Genomic DNA, 17,654 nt, shown 5'->3' with positions numbered 1-17,654 from the left:
TGTTGTTCAGTTGTTTTCAGTCATGTTTGATTCTTTGTTTGGGGTTTTCTTGGCCAAGATATTGGAGTGGTTTCCCATTTCTTTCTCCAGATCATTTTACAGATGAGAAAATTGAGACAAACAAGGTTAAGTGACTTATCAAGGGTTATACAGCTAGTAAGCATCTGGGGCCAGATTTGAACTCAGGAAGATGAGTTTTACTGACTCCAGGCCTGGCACTTTACCCCCTGGTAGAATATTAGGGAATATCTAAAATCATAGAATCTTAGAGTTGGAAGAGTTAGCCTTTTTATGGAAAGCCTTAAATCCTGAAGTAGCCGATTTCATTTGGTGACTGCTCTAATTATTCAAAAGACTGAGGTAGACTGCCTTCTTGTAGCTTCTAAAAATTGGTTCCAGTTCTATCCTCTGGGTCCCTGCACAATAATTCCAACCATACTGTTCTATTACAACTCTTCAAATACCTAAAGACAGCAATCTAACATCTTGTCTTCTCTTATCCTTGAGTCAACTTACCTAGCTCCCACAAAGGATCTAGTTAGTGGTCACGAAGAGTTTATAAATAGGTATTGGTGCACGTGTAAACTTTTCTCACTCAATTGCCAGGACTCCTATTAAGCTTCCCTGATCAATCTTCTATCCATATATGAAATCCATCCTAAATCAGGCTTAGTTCAGAAGATGTGATAGGACATTTGCATGGAGTATCCTGAAACTGAGTAATTAGCACTTTCCCAGAGCTCTCCTTTGGCTTATATCTATTCAGCTCTCTGTTTACACAGAAAGGCACATGGGCTTCTTCTCTTGAATTCAGGTTATCATCAGGGACAATACATCTTTTGGCAAGTTCAATTTCTCACCTAGGGTTCCCCTCTCTCCTTTCTGCCCTGGTGCTCCCAGGGGACCTGGAATTGTGTTAGGCTCTCCTCTCTCTCCTTTGTCACCAAAAGGACCAGGGAAGCCAAGATTCCCATAGCCATCTGCACCTATTGTGGGGTTGAAATAGAAACCAGATGTTAATGCATCGTAGGTATAAAATATTAATTTTCTTAAATCAAGTAAAACCAAGACTATGTAATGCAGTTAAAAGCAGAGGAACATAATGATGTCTAAGGTTAGTAAATTTTGAATCAGCTCAGCCTCTTAGTTTTGTATTTGAAGAAATTAAAACCCAAGGGATTGACATGGTCCAAAATCACACAGTAACTTACTGGCAGTCAGGACTAGAAGGTAGTTCTCACCCTAAACCTAGAATTCATGTTCTACTTTTCTTTCCACCATACTCAGTTACCAGCTTTTCCTCAGTATTCTTATAAATAGGGGTAGTATGACACAATAGAAGGAAATCAGGAGTTGGAGTCAGAAGAAACATGGGGTTGAATTCCACCCACTTTCACTTAGTATTTAAATGACCCACAGGCAAGTTACTAGCTTCTTTGAGCCTCAATTTCCATATCTCTGAAGTGGGAATAGTAATGCTTGTGCTTATCTCAAAGGATTGTTGTGAAGATCAGATGCAATTTTACATATGTAAAGCACTTTGCTTCATAAATGCCCCAGTTATTATTATTAAAAATAAAGAGAAAATAAAATATTATTTAAAACCTTATCAGTACAGCTCATCAATAAAATATTTATTAAATATTATTATCTATATGTAAATTATATAAAATTAAAATATAGAAATTATATTTATTTGTTAAAGTATTTATTTATAAATTATACATATTTGTATAACAAATATGTTATGTATCATATATTAATTATTTATATTTATTATATTATTGTTAATAATACATGCAGTGAAAATAAAATATTACTTGAAATCTTATCAGTACAAATTGGAGTCACCTTGTGACTATCTAATATCAGTTGTTCCTGACTTTGTGACCTGTAATTGAAATGCTATTTAGAAATATGCTCTTGTGTCTAGCCCCACATATTTTTGTTGCAGTAACATTAGCCAACAAATGGAAAGGTAAAGGATGGCAATTAGAAAATAAATTAAATTTCCAAATGAGGAAAGTTTTTTCCAAGAATCTCCTCAGTCTTCCAATACTGCATCATGCAGAAATTTTAGCAAGAATAATTTCTCAAGGAGAGTGATGGTGGATGGCAGCATTCCATGGTATAAGAAATGACTCCCTTTCTAGGAATAAATACAACACAAGGAACAGCATTGTGGTGTCCCAGAAGGAACTAACATGATGCAAATTTTATTCTATTATAGCTGCCTTTAGAAACAATGGGACTTTGCATCATTTTTTGTAATAAATATGCACTGATACTTTTAAAAATGTAGCAAAAGAGTGCTATGAAAAGCAGTTGTGTTTTTTGAGTCCTGGCTCTTAAAGACCCTTTAATGTCTCAATGCCTGAGGACAGATTAGACACCAACTGTTTATTACATGCTCCTTTTAAAAATATAGTCAATTTTGGAAGAAGTCAATTTTTTTTTGACAGTTGCACTGTACAAAAACATAAAAATGAACATAAAGATACTATTTAAAAAAAAATTTGTTTTTCTTTTTTCCCAAAGACTCCTCATGAAACGAACACAGAGAAGGCCTGGTCTTTGCTACCCAAGTCACTGAATATCTTTAGAATGCTGAGGCTGATAGGCTTATTTAACATAATCTCTAGATAGAAGGGCTAGTTCTAAGGTCTCTAGAAGTCCCAGTTTCTAAAAGCTAAGAAAAGGCATTACAGCTCATGCCTACAAACATTAACCCACTCAGTGATGACAATTACTCTACATATTTCAATGCAGCCAAACACCTATATCCAAAAAAAAAAAATATAATCCCAAACAGAGTTCTTGTAAAATTTTCAGTAGAATTCTCAGACTAACTCTACTACTACCATGTACATGTATAATGAGATGAGCAAATGCAGCAGGAGAGTACCTGGAGATCCGGGTAAGCCTTTAGTGCCTGGTAAGCCATGCAGTCCACTGAGTCCTCTGATACCAGGGAAACCTGTTGGAATTCATCCACAGTTACCTCATTTACAGAAATGTAAATTATGTTTCCAATGACAGAAATCATTTGAGAGTATTTGATCTGAAACAGCTCACATATAACAACACACATTCACACAATGCATTAACCTTTTTTGGAAAATATGTAGCAAACATACCATTTATTTTGGCATATAAAATTACTGTTTTTCCTAAACCTCTATTATAACTCTTTTGTAAAAAAACAAACAAACATGAAAATGTATTTGACTCACTCGAGTTATACTATGCAAAAACAAATAGCCTGATGGGATGTCCCATCCTTTTGGATTTCTTGGACTCCATATTTCCAAACTAGGGAAATGGGAAAGTACAATTGTTTCAGTGATTGTGGTGGTTGAGAATGTGAACAAGAGACTGTATCTTATCTACAGCCTTAGACTATGATATCAAGAATGGTGTGCCAACATAGAGTGTGGCTCCACCTTCCGGAAGAAGTAGCTGATGGGAACACTTGTCTTCATATCCATAGTACCCAGTGCAGTGTCTTATCTATAGTAAGTGCTTAATGTTTATTGAATTCATTTCACTATGAAGCTTTCAATTTCTTTTATCAATGAGGAAAGAAAGTCTGACTTGTCATGTGCCCTTTCCATGGAATAGGAAATCAGCAGAGATGAACAAGCAGTGATATTTAGCTCGTATCTCCTGTTCTTGTGATGTTCAACAACTAGTTATTTCAACAACTGATATTTCCTTTTGTTTTTATTTGGGAAGAAAATTCTGCCTTGCAAATGACTGTTGGAGTCATTTTTATTGGTCCAGACAACCGGAAACAGTTCACATGTCATTGTTTGCAGGTCTACATTTCACTCATAAGAAGTCCAATAGAGTATCTTCTAAAAAGAGGCTAGAATGAACCTATCTCTCAGTCTTGTAGAGGTGGGTGACTATGGGAATAGAAGATTGCATTATACTGCCAGATTCAGCTGATGTGTTGGTTAGCTACGATGAACTGCTTCTCTTTTCCCCACCTCACCTTCTCCTCCCTTTCTTTTTCATTATTTGTTGCAAGGGATGACTTTCGGGGGGGTGGGGGAAGGGGAAGGAGGGAGTGTATATATTCAGAAGTGAAGGGGATGTAAAAATAAAAGATATCAAACTTTTTTAAATTAAGAAGAGGGTAGAATGGAAAAAAATGGTTTTAAATAATGTGCGTGTGTCTATGTGTATGTATGTGTTACCTGATAAGCCTGGAACCCCCGGCCATCCAGAATCTCCCTTTTCACCAGGAGGTCCAGCACGACCTGGGTCTCCTTGGGATCCTTGGAGTCCTGTCAGTCCTGGGAAACCTGTGGCACAAAGACATCATTGATTCTAAGTACACAGAAGTAAAAGTGATAGAATAATCACTCTTACATTAGACCAGAGGCTTTTAAATATTTTTTGGGACATGGATGCTTTTGACAGTCTAGTGAAGCCTATGGACTCTTTCTCAGAATAATGGTTTTAGATAATTGAAGGAAATGCTAAATCTAAACTAAAGGTTAGTGAAAATAAAGATGTGAATTTTTTTTTCACATTTAAGTTCAAGGACCTTCTAAAATCTCTCCCAGGTTAAGAACCCTTGTACTGGACTATTCTCAGAAGCTGACATTTATTGTTTTTTGTTTTTTGTGTTTTTTTTTTTTTTCTTTCTGAAAGTGGCAACATCATTAACAAAATGAATAGAGAGTCCTTTTGGACAGCAGTTGAAAATATGGGGTGGGGGCACAAAGAATTATTAACCCTAGTTTAAATCTGGAAAACCCAAATGTCTTGTAAAGAAAAATTCTGATTGTAGCAAGATTAGCTTATCTTTTTCTACCATCTGGAGGAGAAAACACCTTGCACCATTTCTCTGTTCAATATTCAAGAAAAAGTCTTGATGTAGACACCATAGAGCTCCCAAAGGATTCTATTATGTTCTTTTTTGTTCAAAAGTTCTTAGATATGAATAAGGAATAGGAGAACAATCTGATTCATCTTATTCTTTGCCTTAGGTAACAGCATAAATTAATTTTTGCTGAAGCAATCCATTCAAAATCACATTATTAAGTTAGCTATGGTAGTTGATTGCTTGACCACAAAGAAGTCTTAAATATTTTTTAAGCTCTTCCTTGTCACCTTGTTCTTTTTCTAAGATTCATGTTTCCTTTAATCCCCCTGTTGACAACATTAGCAGCAGACAGGAAGAAGGGAATTGATCACTTTTTTGCCAGTACCTTTGAAAGTACTGAAAACACTCGTATGGGCATGAATCAGTATATTTTGTAGGCCCAAGATATCACATATTGTTAAGGCAACATAGTCAGAATAGATATATAATGGCTGCTTGTTCAGAAACAGGTGAATATTTTCCCCTAAGCAGCAGATGAGTTACCTGTCTGTCCTTTCAGTCCAACAAGGCCTTGAGATCCTTTTATGCCCATCAATCCTATAAAACCATGGTCTCCTGGTGTGCCTTTTTCTCCAATGAAGCCCTTCTCACCTGCAACAAGAGATTGTCTTTAAATAAGTCCTTGTATTCCTTGTGACCTGGGGTCAGTGGGAGGGGAGAACTGGATGGTAGACAGTCAGTCCGGCTTCTGCGCTTTTCTTTTCTTATTCTTTTCTTTCTTTTTTTTAGGCAGTTGGGGTTAAGTGACTTGTCCAGGGTCACACAGCTAGTAAGTGTCAAATGTTTGGTCTGAGGCTGGATTTGAACTCAGTTCTTCCTGACTTCAGGGCTGGTGCTCTATCCACTGTGCCACCTAGCTGCCCCACTTTTATTTTCTGACACAGGTTTTTGAATGTTTTGGTTAGTGGCTAGTTTAAAAGTACAACAACTACTCTCTACATATTTTGAGGACTTAAAAAAAACCTTTCTACTTAATTTTTAATTAATTAATTAATTATTTGTTAATTAACAAGCATTTACTTTCCCCCCTCCTACCTGACCCAGTAATTTAAGAGAAAAAAAGAAATACAAAGACCTCATGACAAATATGCATAATCAAGCAAAAAAAAAATTCTCACATTGTTCCTGTACAAAAATATAGGAAGGTTGTATTTGTTAGAGAGAAGCAGCATGCTGCAGTAGATACAGGGTCAAGAAATCCTGGGTTCACATTCTGCCTCTGACAAATATGAATTGAGAGAACCACGGCAAGTTACTTAATCTCTCAGTGTCCTAGGCCATTCTCTAAGTACTTTTTTTCTCCTTTTTGGTGAGGCAATTGGAGTTAAGTGATTTGCCTAGAGTCACACAGCTAGTAAGTGTCATGTATCTGAGGCCGGATTTGAACTCAGGTCCTCCTGACTCCAGGGCTGGTGCTCTACCCACTGCACCACCTTAGCTGCCCCCATTCTCTAAGGTTAAAAGTTAAAAATGAAGGACCAGTCCTCCACAGCTGAAATGCTTTTCCTCCTTACTTCTGCCTCCTCGATCATCTAGCTTGTTTCAAGACTCAGTTGAAATTTCACCTTCTGCAGGAGACCTTTACCATTTCCCTATCTCCCCTTCCATCACCCCTTTCCTCCACTGCCATTAGTGGTTTCCTTATGAGATGATCTTCCATTTACACTGTAGATATCTTGTATGTACATAGTTGTCTGCATGTTGTCTTCTCCATTAGAATGTGAGATCTTTGAGGGCAGAGACTTTGTTTTTCTTTTTTAATCCCTAGAACTTAGTTCAACAAATGCTTGTTGGTTCTTAGTCTCTATCAGGGAAGGGGGTTTCCTCACTTGGAAGTACCTACACAAAAGGTGGCCAAGTGGATAGAGTACTGGGCCTGATGTTAGGTAGACTCATTTTCGTGAGTTCAAATCTGGCCTCAGACACTTACTAGCAATGTGACTCTGGGCAAGTCACTTAACTTTGTTTGCTTCAGTTTCCTCATCTATAAAATGAGCTGGAGAAGGAATGGCAAATCACTCCAGTACCTTTGCCAAGAAAACCCCAAAGGGGGTCATGAAGAGTCAGACATGACTGGAATAACTCAACAACAACAACAACACACAACTGGAATCTCTCCAGTTCCAGACCACTCCTCTAAGCTCTCCCCTCCCTCACTAAAATTACACATAGAAAAAATAGACATCAATTTCTAATGACATAGTCCTGCCTTTAATTTATTTTTATAGTTTGTCTTTCTTCCCTCTCCCCACATTTGTGAAAATAGCCAAATTGTTGAGTATTCTGGTTCATTTGTACCTTACTAAGATCTTATCACACTATTCTTATGTCCTCCTCTGCATGCCTCACAAAGCACTTTTTAAAAGAACTTCCTTAAGGTCAAGAGAGATGCCTTCAGTATTCAGAAAAAAAAATGCTATGAATGTCAACACTTTGGAAAAACCACTTGGGAAAGTTTGCTTCTTTCTTATTGATTTTTACAGTATTTAGAATCTGCTACAAACAATATTTTTCATTTTTTAATCTATTATTGAAACTTGTTTTATTTTTCTCCTTGTAAACATTATGACTGACCCAAGTTGTTGCTAAGACCGTCCCTCACTCTCCATGTTTAATCCTTCACTGTTTTCTTTATGTCTAGTCATTAATTGGGTTAAAAAAAATTCACTTCAGTCTGCGTATTTCTTAGCCTTTGCCATGTTTATACGACTCATCTATCAGAGAAGATAAAGTCATCTCAAGAGAGCAAGTTAAAGAATAATTACCAATCTGTAGAGACAGAGGAAATTTCCCCACTGGGAGTTCCCTACACCAATGAAATCACAAGGACCAAAAAGAAACAAGGAACAGTCTGGGGCGAAGTCCTTCCCTCTCATGTACTCTGAGCTCCAGATATAAGCCATGCTTTCCTGTCTCCATGACTTTGTTTATACTGTTCCCTATACTTAGAATAGCCACTTCTATTATGTTTCCCATTCTATTACCTCTGTTTCAATCAATGAATCAATGAATCAATCAGTGAATAAAGAAGAATTTACTTAGCTCCTGTCACCTGTTATATAGAATACTTACTATGCGATAGGAACTGTTCTTGGCTATGACGATACAAAGACAAAAAATTAAAGTCTCTTCATGGAGCTACACACACACACACACACACACACACATTCATACGGTAGTAATCACAATTGGGAGAGTACTAGGTGGAGATATCTGGAGGCCTCCTGTAGGAAGTAGGTAGACATTTGAGTTAACCTTTGAAGGAAACTAGAACTCTTCATTGTGTTGATATTCTATCCATTCTTCAAAGCCCAGATCAAACACCACTTCCTCCCCAAAGCTAGCCCTGATCCCTGCAGCTAGAAATAATGCCCTTTCCTCTGCTCTGCATATATCTCTTCAGCACTTATCATACAGTATGATATTTATCCATGTAGATCTCATTTGTTGGTAGTAAATGATAAGCTTTGTAGATTATTGATGGCGGGGCTTTCTGTCTCAAATTTCTCAAATCTTCCCCAGAACCTAGTACATGCACTGCATACAGCAGGTGCTTCATAAATGTTTATTGTGTGAATGAAGGAGCAAGTGAACATAAGTTTTTTGATGATGTTCAGATTTAAAATAAAATACATACCTGCAAGTCCAGATATGCCCAGTTCTCCTTTCAACCCTGGCCTCCCTGGTAAGTTTATAATGTCTCCCTCATCACCTGTTATATACACAAAGGATTACAAATAAGACTGGCTTCGATACATTTAGTTTAAGTTTATATATACTTTTGCCAAATGTATCTAGAAAAACACTCACCAGAATCTCCTATACTTCCGGTCTCACCAAAAAGACCTTCTCGTCCAGGCATGCCCTTGTCACCCTAGGAAAAGATTACATATGGAGCTTTCTTAAAATACAATTAATAGAATGACAATATTACTTTGATCCCTTTATAAATTCAAAATGCTCAGCATACCAAAACCCAAAGCCTTGTAATCACAGAAATGATCACTTGGCAGAAAGCTTATGAAAGGCTTCAACTCAACTTGGGGAGGGGATGCTGGTGGTCTGTTAATCTTTGAGAAGATAAACATGAACTAGGTGAAATAATTTTTATCACTACAAAAGTAATTCTGTACAATTTTTATGTAAAATATTTTTACCTTTGAACATAGGTTTTTGCCAGCAAAATGTTTAATGCCAACAATGAGGGGAAAATGACTAGTTGAACCAACTAGGGCATAAACTTTGTGATTCCACATGAGCTAAATGGGGACAGTCAGTTTCAGACTTCTGTGTCTAATTGGGCTTCTTTCTTTCAAATAGAGAGAATGGTAGTACTGCAAACCTTGTTTCAGGTGGTAAATACTTTGCAAATGACACTATTTCCTTCAAGGAGACTCTCTTAGACAACCTATTAGCCCCTATTAGGAAGTCTTACCTTGCGCTCTCAAATCACTAATATTTTATCCTTTAGTGAAAAGTACAAAAAGGAGAAGACAGAGAAAACCACTTTCACAATGGCACGGACGAACATCAGGATTTCTTTTTCTCTCTTTTCTTCTCCTCCTAGCCTAGAGACTATTGGTGGCTCAGTGGATAGAGTGCTGGGCCTGGAGTCAGGAAGATCCAAGTTCAAATCCAGCCTCAGATATCTCCTAGCTGTGCAACCCTGAGCAAGGCTCTTAACCTCTTTCTGCCTCAGTTTCCTCAATTGGAAAAAGGGAATAATGCACTCTCTCCCAAGGTTGTTGTGAGAATCAAAGGAGCTAATATTTGTGAAGTACTTAGAAAATGCCTGGCACGTTATTGTTGAATTGTGTTCAACTCTCTGTGTCCCCATTTGGGGTTTTCTTGGCAAAGATACTGGAATGATTTGTCATTTCCTTCTCCAGCTCATTTTACAGATGAGGAAACTGAGACAAACAAGGTGAAGTGACTTGCCCAGGATCACACAGCTAGTAAGTGTCTGAGGCCAGGTTTGAACTCAGGAAAACTCATCTCCAGACCCAGCATTCCATCCACTGCACCATCCAGCTGCCCTGCCTGGCACACAGTAGGTACTTATTAAATGCTTACTGGTTTCCCTTGTTCCCTTTCTATCTTGATATCTGTCTTTATTTTCTCTCTGCTTCCACTCCAACCCATTTTTAAATAATTAGTGCCTGAACCAGTTACAGGACTGGTAGTAAGAAGATTGTTGTGGAAATATTTTTCCCCCTTATACTCAGGGACTGATGGTTATTTCTGAGGCCTTAGGAAAATGATGAGAGAAAAGAAAAAAAAATTCAGGGGATCTTGAAGACTGGATGTACACCAAAGAGGGTTGAACAGATAGGATAGATAGGGCCTCAGTGCTGAGGGCTGGCAATAAGGTTGCAACATGAGTCACTCCTCAAAAGTGCTACGTTTTCCTGTTAGGTTCAACAGTAACATGCAAGCCCTCTGCTCAAGGACATGAAGTGAGAGGACCTTTATTTAAAAGTGGGTCGTTCTGTCCCAGATGATTTTTAAGTAATGAAGTGGCATGGGGTCCATAACAATTTTGATTTCAAGAAATCCTAGGGGTCCTTAATGATTACAAAAGCATTATATTCTCCCATGGCCTAATGAAGTTATCAGATCCTGTTCACACACCAGCCAATCTTATTCTGAAGTGCTTTAGTCAATAAAACCACATGAGCAGGACCTAGCTGTGACTTTTATTTATTTATTTAAATGCTGACATTTAAATCACTTTCAGATGCTGGCACAAGTAAACCATTTTCTGATTCTTATTAATGAGTTTATTGAAGACAAATGCCTTTGATCCAGAACTTCTTATTTTTACTATTTCTATCTTAATGAACTAAGAATAGGTCACGGCTTGGCCAAAAGACTTTATCAACAGGGAATGGGATTTTGTCATTAAGAACAAATTCAAAGTTAAGCCTGGACCAGTGCTGAGAAAATTTGCCTCTCTCCTTTCTTTGCAGAAGTGGGACACTGTGGGCATGGAACACTGCAGATACCGTTAGACTCACTGAAGTTGGTTGGTTTTGCTGACCTGATTTTCCCTCTTCCATTAAAAAACAAAACAAAACAAAACAAAAAACCTTTGTTACAGAGGATAGCTTACTTGGGAGTGAAGTGGGACTGAAATGAAGATGATATAAAACTCAAAAGATATCAATAAAATTAAAAATGAAGCAGGGTTAATAAGAAAAAAATAAAAATTAAATTAAGAATGTTACTATAATTTTTTTAAAGTACAGGACCAAGTGTGGTGATGTAAGCCTATGAGATCCTTTCTCCTAGAGAGGCTAAGGCTGATAAATCACTTAAGATTGGGAGTTCTAAACTGTAGTATGGTTAAGGTGATCAAGTGTCTATAGAAAATCTGGCACCAAAATGGTGAGCCTCTGAGAGCAGGAGGTCTATTAGGCTTTCTTCCTGTCCAAATCAGAAACAGAATGGGTCAATGCTTCGGTGGTGTTCAGCTGTATTGTTGGCCCATGAGTGGCCTCTGCACTTCTGTCCTGGTGAAGGTAGGGAGACCCAGTCTTGAAAAAAAAAAATTAAAAAAATCCACAAATAAATAAACAAACAAAATCCTCAAACCATAAAGCAATAGGAAATACAAAGGATATTGACTTACCCTAATACCTACAAATCCAGGAAAGCCTCTAATACCAGGAGAACCAATTATGCCAGGGAATCCTTGCAAACCAGGCACTCCAGGAACACCGATTTCACCTTTAGCCCCTTTGATGTAACCAGGTGTCCCAGGTAACCCAGGAATTCCTGCCTGTCCAGGAATGCCTGGCATTCCTTGTCCACCTACAAGAAGACTTCAATGTAAAACTCTGGTGACAATGAAAGTGGTGCTCTTGTAAAGCTTTCAACTTGACAGTACAGTTCTGCTGTTGAAGAATGACAAGCAGAAAATGGGAAACTGAGCCTGCTTAACAGTAAAATCAAATTAAAGATGTCAGGAGGAAAAAAAATGCAGAGAATTTAAATATAGTAATGAAACAAGAGTACTTTTCTAACAGAGATTGAGCATTGCATCTTCTATGGCAAAAATAAAACAAAACTCTCCTATTTTGATATTCCTTGCTTAAGGGACAAAGGAAAAATAGCAGAGGGGATGAATTTTTTCCTTGGCCTTAAAAACACAGAGGAGAAGCTAGCTTGATGATGATGATAGCACCTTACCTTTTGTGCCCCAATATCCTTTCCCACCAACAGGTCCTTCATCGCCTTTCTCCCCTTTGAAGTCTTTCATTCCCGGCAGGAATTTTGGAGGTTCTCCTGGAGGCCCTGGCTCTCCACGGCTACCTTAATATGAACAGAACACAGACATTTTTGAATGCCTCTGCACTATGATAAAGGAACAAAGTATACACTCTAAAACCTTCTCCTGCTCACCTTCAAAGGCACTAAGACTTGGGAGGCTATGAACTACTGAGCTAGTGTACTGCCTGACCTCTCACCAAAGCTTAATAACTATAAGGTAAGCTATAACAACCCTTCCAGCACTAAAACTCTATTACTCCCATTAGCTATGCTGAAAGGCTTTTCATATGAAAGATTGACTTAGGCTACTACTGTAGGCAGATGGAGTTTGGCTACTCATATCAAACTCAAAATGCTTGTCATCTTTGTCACGTACTCTATGGCATATAAGAAAGTGGGTAATGATAACATTCATCTAGGGGTGTACAGGGAAATGTTTAACAACCAGCTCTCTGAAAAAAAATGCTTTCATGATACAGTGTACTTCTGAGTTAAATTTGCATCATTAACATTTTCTACATTACTTTCTTAAGTCTAGACAGTAAACAAAACAACAAATCAAGCCCTGATTTGTAGAATTTGGTTATTTACAAAGTGTAAATCTTCATACTGAAAATTTAACAATTGGTTCTCAATAGCCAGTAGGAACTAGATCCAGTATACTCCTATGTTCAACTCAATTATTAAGCAATACTCTGCAAGGCACTGTGCTCAGTGTTGTAGATACAAACATAAGAACAACAACAACAACAACAACAACAACAGTGCTTGCTCTTGAGTTTAATATTTTCTACTACATTGTAGGAAAGTTTTAGAGTGATAGCTGGGACTGAATTCCAGTGTGTTGACCTGGCCCTGATGTTATACAGTGCCTATATAATTCAGTACTAAAAAAAGACACTCAGCCCGTAAGGACTTCAAGATTGAATGCAGGGGTTCATATTCGTTTTTGTGTCATGGAATCCTTTGGCAGTCTGGTGAGTTAAATGGACTCTTTTTACAAATTAAATTTTATTTTTTCAAATGAACAAAAGTGATTTTTCTTTCCTCCCTTACTGCATTAATAATAGAAAGGGAAAAAAAACCCCAGAATTTTTGTAACAAATATGCATAACTAAGCAAAACAAATTCCTATATTGATCAGGTCCAGAAACTATATGTCGCATTTTGCACCCTGAATACTGTTTTTCTGTAACAGGGTGGAAAGCATTCTTCATCATCAGTCTATTGGAATCACATTTGGTCATTGCATTGGTCAGAATTTTAAGGTTTTTCAATCTTGTTTTTACAGCATTGTTGTTATTGTAGAAATTGTTCTTGTTCTGCTCTCCATCAGTTCACATATGTCTTCCTAAGTTTCTTTGAAACCATGCTTTTCATCATTTGTTATGGTACAATGATGTTCCATTCCATTCATTCATATCACGGAAATATGCTTTGTCAAGTATGGGAAGTCTCAGTGTTGGAAGATGCAGGAATTGAGAAAACCACGTGAGAATAAATTTAATCAGCTTGATCAAAGGAACTGGGAGGGGACTGTACCAGAGACCAAGGTAATATAAGTTGGCATAGACTTAAAGGGAACTATGAAGCCCAAAGTGGGCAGCTTAGTTTTTATGGTTAGGGTTAACATGCTTACCACTGGAGGGCCTCAACAAGGATAATAACATAGTTGAAGTAAAAGGAATGATCAGTTCGGCAGAGAACTATATAGTGTTTGAGCTAAATGATTTGGACTGAAAAAAGGAGCAGGTGGGGGGGAGGGCAGCTGGGTATAGGGAACAAAAAGTATAACAGAGGCTGCTTCTAAATTAATTTACAAAAGTGGAAGGAGGCACAGAGGGAAGAGAGGCAGCTACATTGTGAGACAAGGTGATGCCCCAAACTACACCTTGTAGCCAGTCTCTTATGATCACCATTAAATATGTATAAGTATTCTTAGTGAACAGCTAAATGCTACAGAAAAATTTAAAAGGTCAACAAGATCCAAGCCTGCCAGGAGCTGCTTGTGTAATTCAACAGTGTACTTGTGTAATAACAAAGGGTAAGGGAGCCTTCACCTGAGGTTGGCCATATTATTATACATGTTCCATTGTGCCTATTGATTGTGTGTGTGTGTGTGTATTTATCTGTGCTACTTTCTTCCTTCAACAATTAGGCTTGGTAGGGGAAGTGTCTTTATATCCATTTAGCGTAGATGAGTTACTGAAATTTCAACTATTTTGGGATAACTGAGTTGAAAAGGACAAGAAAGTGCGCTCTCTTAGCATGGGAAGGACTTCCAAGAACTGAGTCAATTGAAAGAGATACTTTGAAAGAAGGAAGCTGTGGATAAATCATCAGTGAATTGTGTAATAGGGTCTTGATAGATTGACTTTCAAATGTTCTCAGTTGATGGAAACTGGTAAATCTAGCCTAAACTATTTATATATAACTCAATTTTAAAACTATATTCAAGATAGTTGCTTGAAACATAGCAGTTTAACACAAAAATTGTTTGGAAATATGTATGGTGAATGAAGTGAGCAGAATCAGGAGAATGATTTGTACAATGAATATAATAATATAAAGGAAAATAATTTTGAAATAGTTAAGAACTCTGATTAATGAAATGACCAATCATGACTCCAGAAAGCTAGTGAGGCATGATTCTCACTTCTTGGAAGAGAAGTGATGGACTAGAGATGCAGAATGAGATGTACGTTTTCAGACATAGCCAATGTGTGAATCTGTTTTGTTTGACCACACTTATTTATTATCAAGGGCTTCTATTTGCAGAAGAAGAAGAATTGTAGAAGGAAAGTGGGCATGAAGTGATTGTGATACAGAAAGAAAAGAGTCAATGAAACATTAAAAAATACACAGAAGGAAAGGGACAGAGACAAACAAGAGAGCTGTATTAATATTGGGTTAAGCTGAATATAAACAAAAAATATACTACATAATTGGAGTTTACAGTTTCACATACATTTCCTGAAAGGTTCAAATTTTTTGATGTTTAGTTTTATAATAAAAAGAGAAACATACATTTTAAACTTCCCTAAGAGCTTTGGTCTCAGATTCTGGTTCTGCCACCTGAATGACCATGAGTAAGTCATTTAATGTTCTGAGACTCAGTTTCATATTTGTAAAATAAGAGGGCACATAGATGTCCTGTAGGATCCCTTTCAGCTCTAAGTATGTAATACTATGAGTCTTAAAAATAGCCTAGACTAGACTTAACATTTTGTCATAGATTTGTGAGTCTCATTTTAAATTTTGGAAAATTGTTGTTTGTAGTTGCTACTGTGGTACATTCTTAATACAGTTGGAATGAAGTTATTAATATGCTGCTTTTTAATGATGAAATGAACAAGGTCCTAAGCATTTGGGGGCTCTTAGTCTTCCCTGTAATTCCTTAAATGCCACTGTATGGGCTTAATAATTGTTTTTTGAAATTAATTGTTGAATTGGGTCTTTGAGATAGATTCATTCTAATACAGATAAATCCCTTTCTCTATTCATATTACATACTCCTACCAGGAATATGCTTCCCTATTCTTTTAGTCAAGCTGTGTTTCTTTGCTCCTACAAATTTTTGCTTATAGTTTGGTATAGTTCACCTTTGAAATTGATCTCATCTGGTTCCTTTTGGTTACTATAACCACTCTGGCAATTTCTCTTAACACTTACAGAGATATCTATATCTATATCTATATTTCTCTATGTGTGTGTGTGTACAAATACACTACATATATATTCATATTCATACACATATAATCTTTAACTATAGTTGATTAAATATGGTTTTTACATTTAAATCATTTGTACTTTTACATGCTTTTCTTTAGCTTATATGCTTTCCTAATTTGATTGTAAGTGTCTTGAGGGCAGAGACTATGTCTTCTATTTTTTGGGGGGGGAGGGTAACTCATTGGAATGTTGAGTGAACAACAAACAGTGATTCTGGTTCACTGTGAATATCATACCATGCCACTATGAAAGAAATATAATGTGGGTTTGACAGTAAGTACACATACCTTTCAAGCCTGGTTCACCAGTTAGACCTTTCAAACCAGGAATTCCAAAATCACCAACCTCTCCTTTATATCCAATGATTCCTGGTCTTCCTTTGATACCCAACATGCCTTTGAAACCTTCCATACCAGGTGACCCTTTGAAACCTTGGTGAAAAGAATTGAAGTGCTAGGTTAGTCAGTACTAAATGGTCAGTCAATACACAATTCCAAGAGGTCCTCATGAAGAATATCTTTTTAACTAACGAAAATAACCTTTCAAATCAAAGGAGAATTATGCATTATTTCCATCTCATAAGCAGTGGAAGTTTGTTTATGAAGAACTTGTCTTTGCTCTAACAAAATTCTACTCAGAAAGAAGATTTCCTGGGGTATCTTAATTTTCTTTCTTTCTCTCTCTTTCTCTTTTTTGGTAGCTTTCTTCATTTACCAACTTGTAGTGAGGAGGCACGTGTCTAGTTGCAACCAGAATAGCCACAGAGGAAAGAAATACTTTTAAGCAAAATTAACATAAACATATAGGCCAGCCAGGAGATAATGAAGAACTGAGATTAGAAATTAATGGAACATTAACAATATGCCACTCACAGAACTGAGAAGCAGAAAGAAAGAATTGCCATTATGCTATCATTGAATTGTTCAAGGGACAAGTGTGCTCTGATTCCAGATGAAATGCCTGTTTACATGTAACTATCTTTGGAGTAGAAAAGTTCATTTTCTTGCATTTTATTTCTATATTTACTAAATTACTTTCTGATCCATAACTCAGTCTCCTGAAAAGAAACAGGAAGGGAGTACCCATGTACATAAGCAACTGGTCCCAATTCTTGGGTCAGGTGTACCTCTGGTGCAAATTTTAAAAATGGCATGCTGATAAAAAACAGTCTTTGAGTGATTTTAAGTAATAGTAGATGACTCCCTCAGGACTTCAGACCTGCTGAGCTGAGAGAGCAAGCCTCTGGGTTGATGGTGAGCCCACCAAGATTCAATAGCCCTAAGACCTGGTTTATCTAAATCATCATCCCTATAAATGTTATTCTAGTAAATATACCCTTGGAGGTACCTTTTGTTCCTGGGATGCCAGGCATTCCAGGTATCCCCTGAAATCCAGGTTCTCCTCTTCTGCCTTGCTCTCCTATAAAACCAGTATCACCTCTGTCACCATCTAGACCTTTCATCCCCACAGGGCCAGGGACTCCTACATCACCTCGATCTCCTCTATCACCAGGTAGACCTATTAAAAAAAAGGCAGATTAAAAAAAAGATTACAAAAATATATTCACAGAGAGCAAAATCCTTTTATGATGGTCTTCATGGAACTAGCTAAACATTTTCCAATGTAATTCAACAAGTTGTTATGAATGTCTTGCTGTGTGTGCAAGTCATATGCCAGATGTAGAAGAATCTATAAACATGATTTATACACACACACACACACACACACACACACACACACACACACACACACA

General features: G+C 37.2%; 1 protein-coding gene and 1 long non-coding RNA gene across 4 annotated transcripts in view; one reads left to right on the top strand and one right to left on the bottom strand.

Annotated features, from left to right (window-relative positions):
- Positions 1-17,654, bottom strand: part of LOC114046112 (collagen alpha-2(IV) chain-like) — a 287,529-nt gene that overhangs the window by 24,753 nt on the left and 245,122 nt on the right. For both annotated transcript variants that reach the window (XM_027866367.1, XM_027866368.1), the window contains exons 31-40: positions 17,249-17,419; positions 16,189-16,332; positions 12,089-12,211; positions 11,529-11,710; positions 8,708-8,771; positions 8,535-8,609; positions 5,381-5,488; positions 4,203-4,310; positions 2,906-2,977; positions 861-986 (exon numbers count right to left, since the gene is read on the bottom strand). In XM_027866367.1, coding sequence (XP_027722168.1) covers positions 861-986; positions 2,906-2,977; positions 4,203-4,310; positions 5,381-5,488; positions 8,535-8,609; positions 8,708-8,771; positions 11,529-11,710; positions 12,089-12,211; positions 16,189-16,332; positions 17,249-17,419 — 1,173 coding nt within the window. The remainder of the gene's footprint in view (positions 1-860; positions 987-2,905; positions 2,978-4,202; positions 4,311-5,380; positions 5,489-8,534; positions 8,610-8,707; positions 8,772-11,528; positions 11,711-12,088; positions 12,212-16,188; positions 16,333-17,248; positions 17,420-17,654) is intronic.
- LOC114046114 overlaps positions 12,224-17,654 on the top strand; it is a 38,335-nt gene continuing 32,904 nt past the window's right edge. For both annotated transcript variants that reach the window (XR_003569465.1, XR_003569464.1), the window contains exon 1: positions 12,224-12,386. This is a non-coding gene — a long non-coding RNA (uncharacterized LOC114046114). The remainder of the gene's footprint in view (positions 12,387-17,654) is intronic.

The sequence above is a fragment of the Vombatus ursinus genome, unplaced genomic scaffold (genome assembly GCF_900497805.2).
Source record: "Vombatus ursinus unplaced genomic scaffold, bare-nosed wombat genome assembly UNPS02014781.1, whole genome shotgun sequence".
NCBI classification, from domain to species: domain Eukaryota; kingdom Metazoa; phylum Chordata; class Mammalia; order Diprotodontia; family Vombatidae; genus Vombatus; species Vombatus ursinus.
This window is presented reverse-complemented; position numbering and strand designations above follow the sequence as displayed.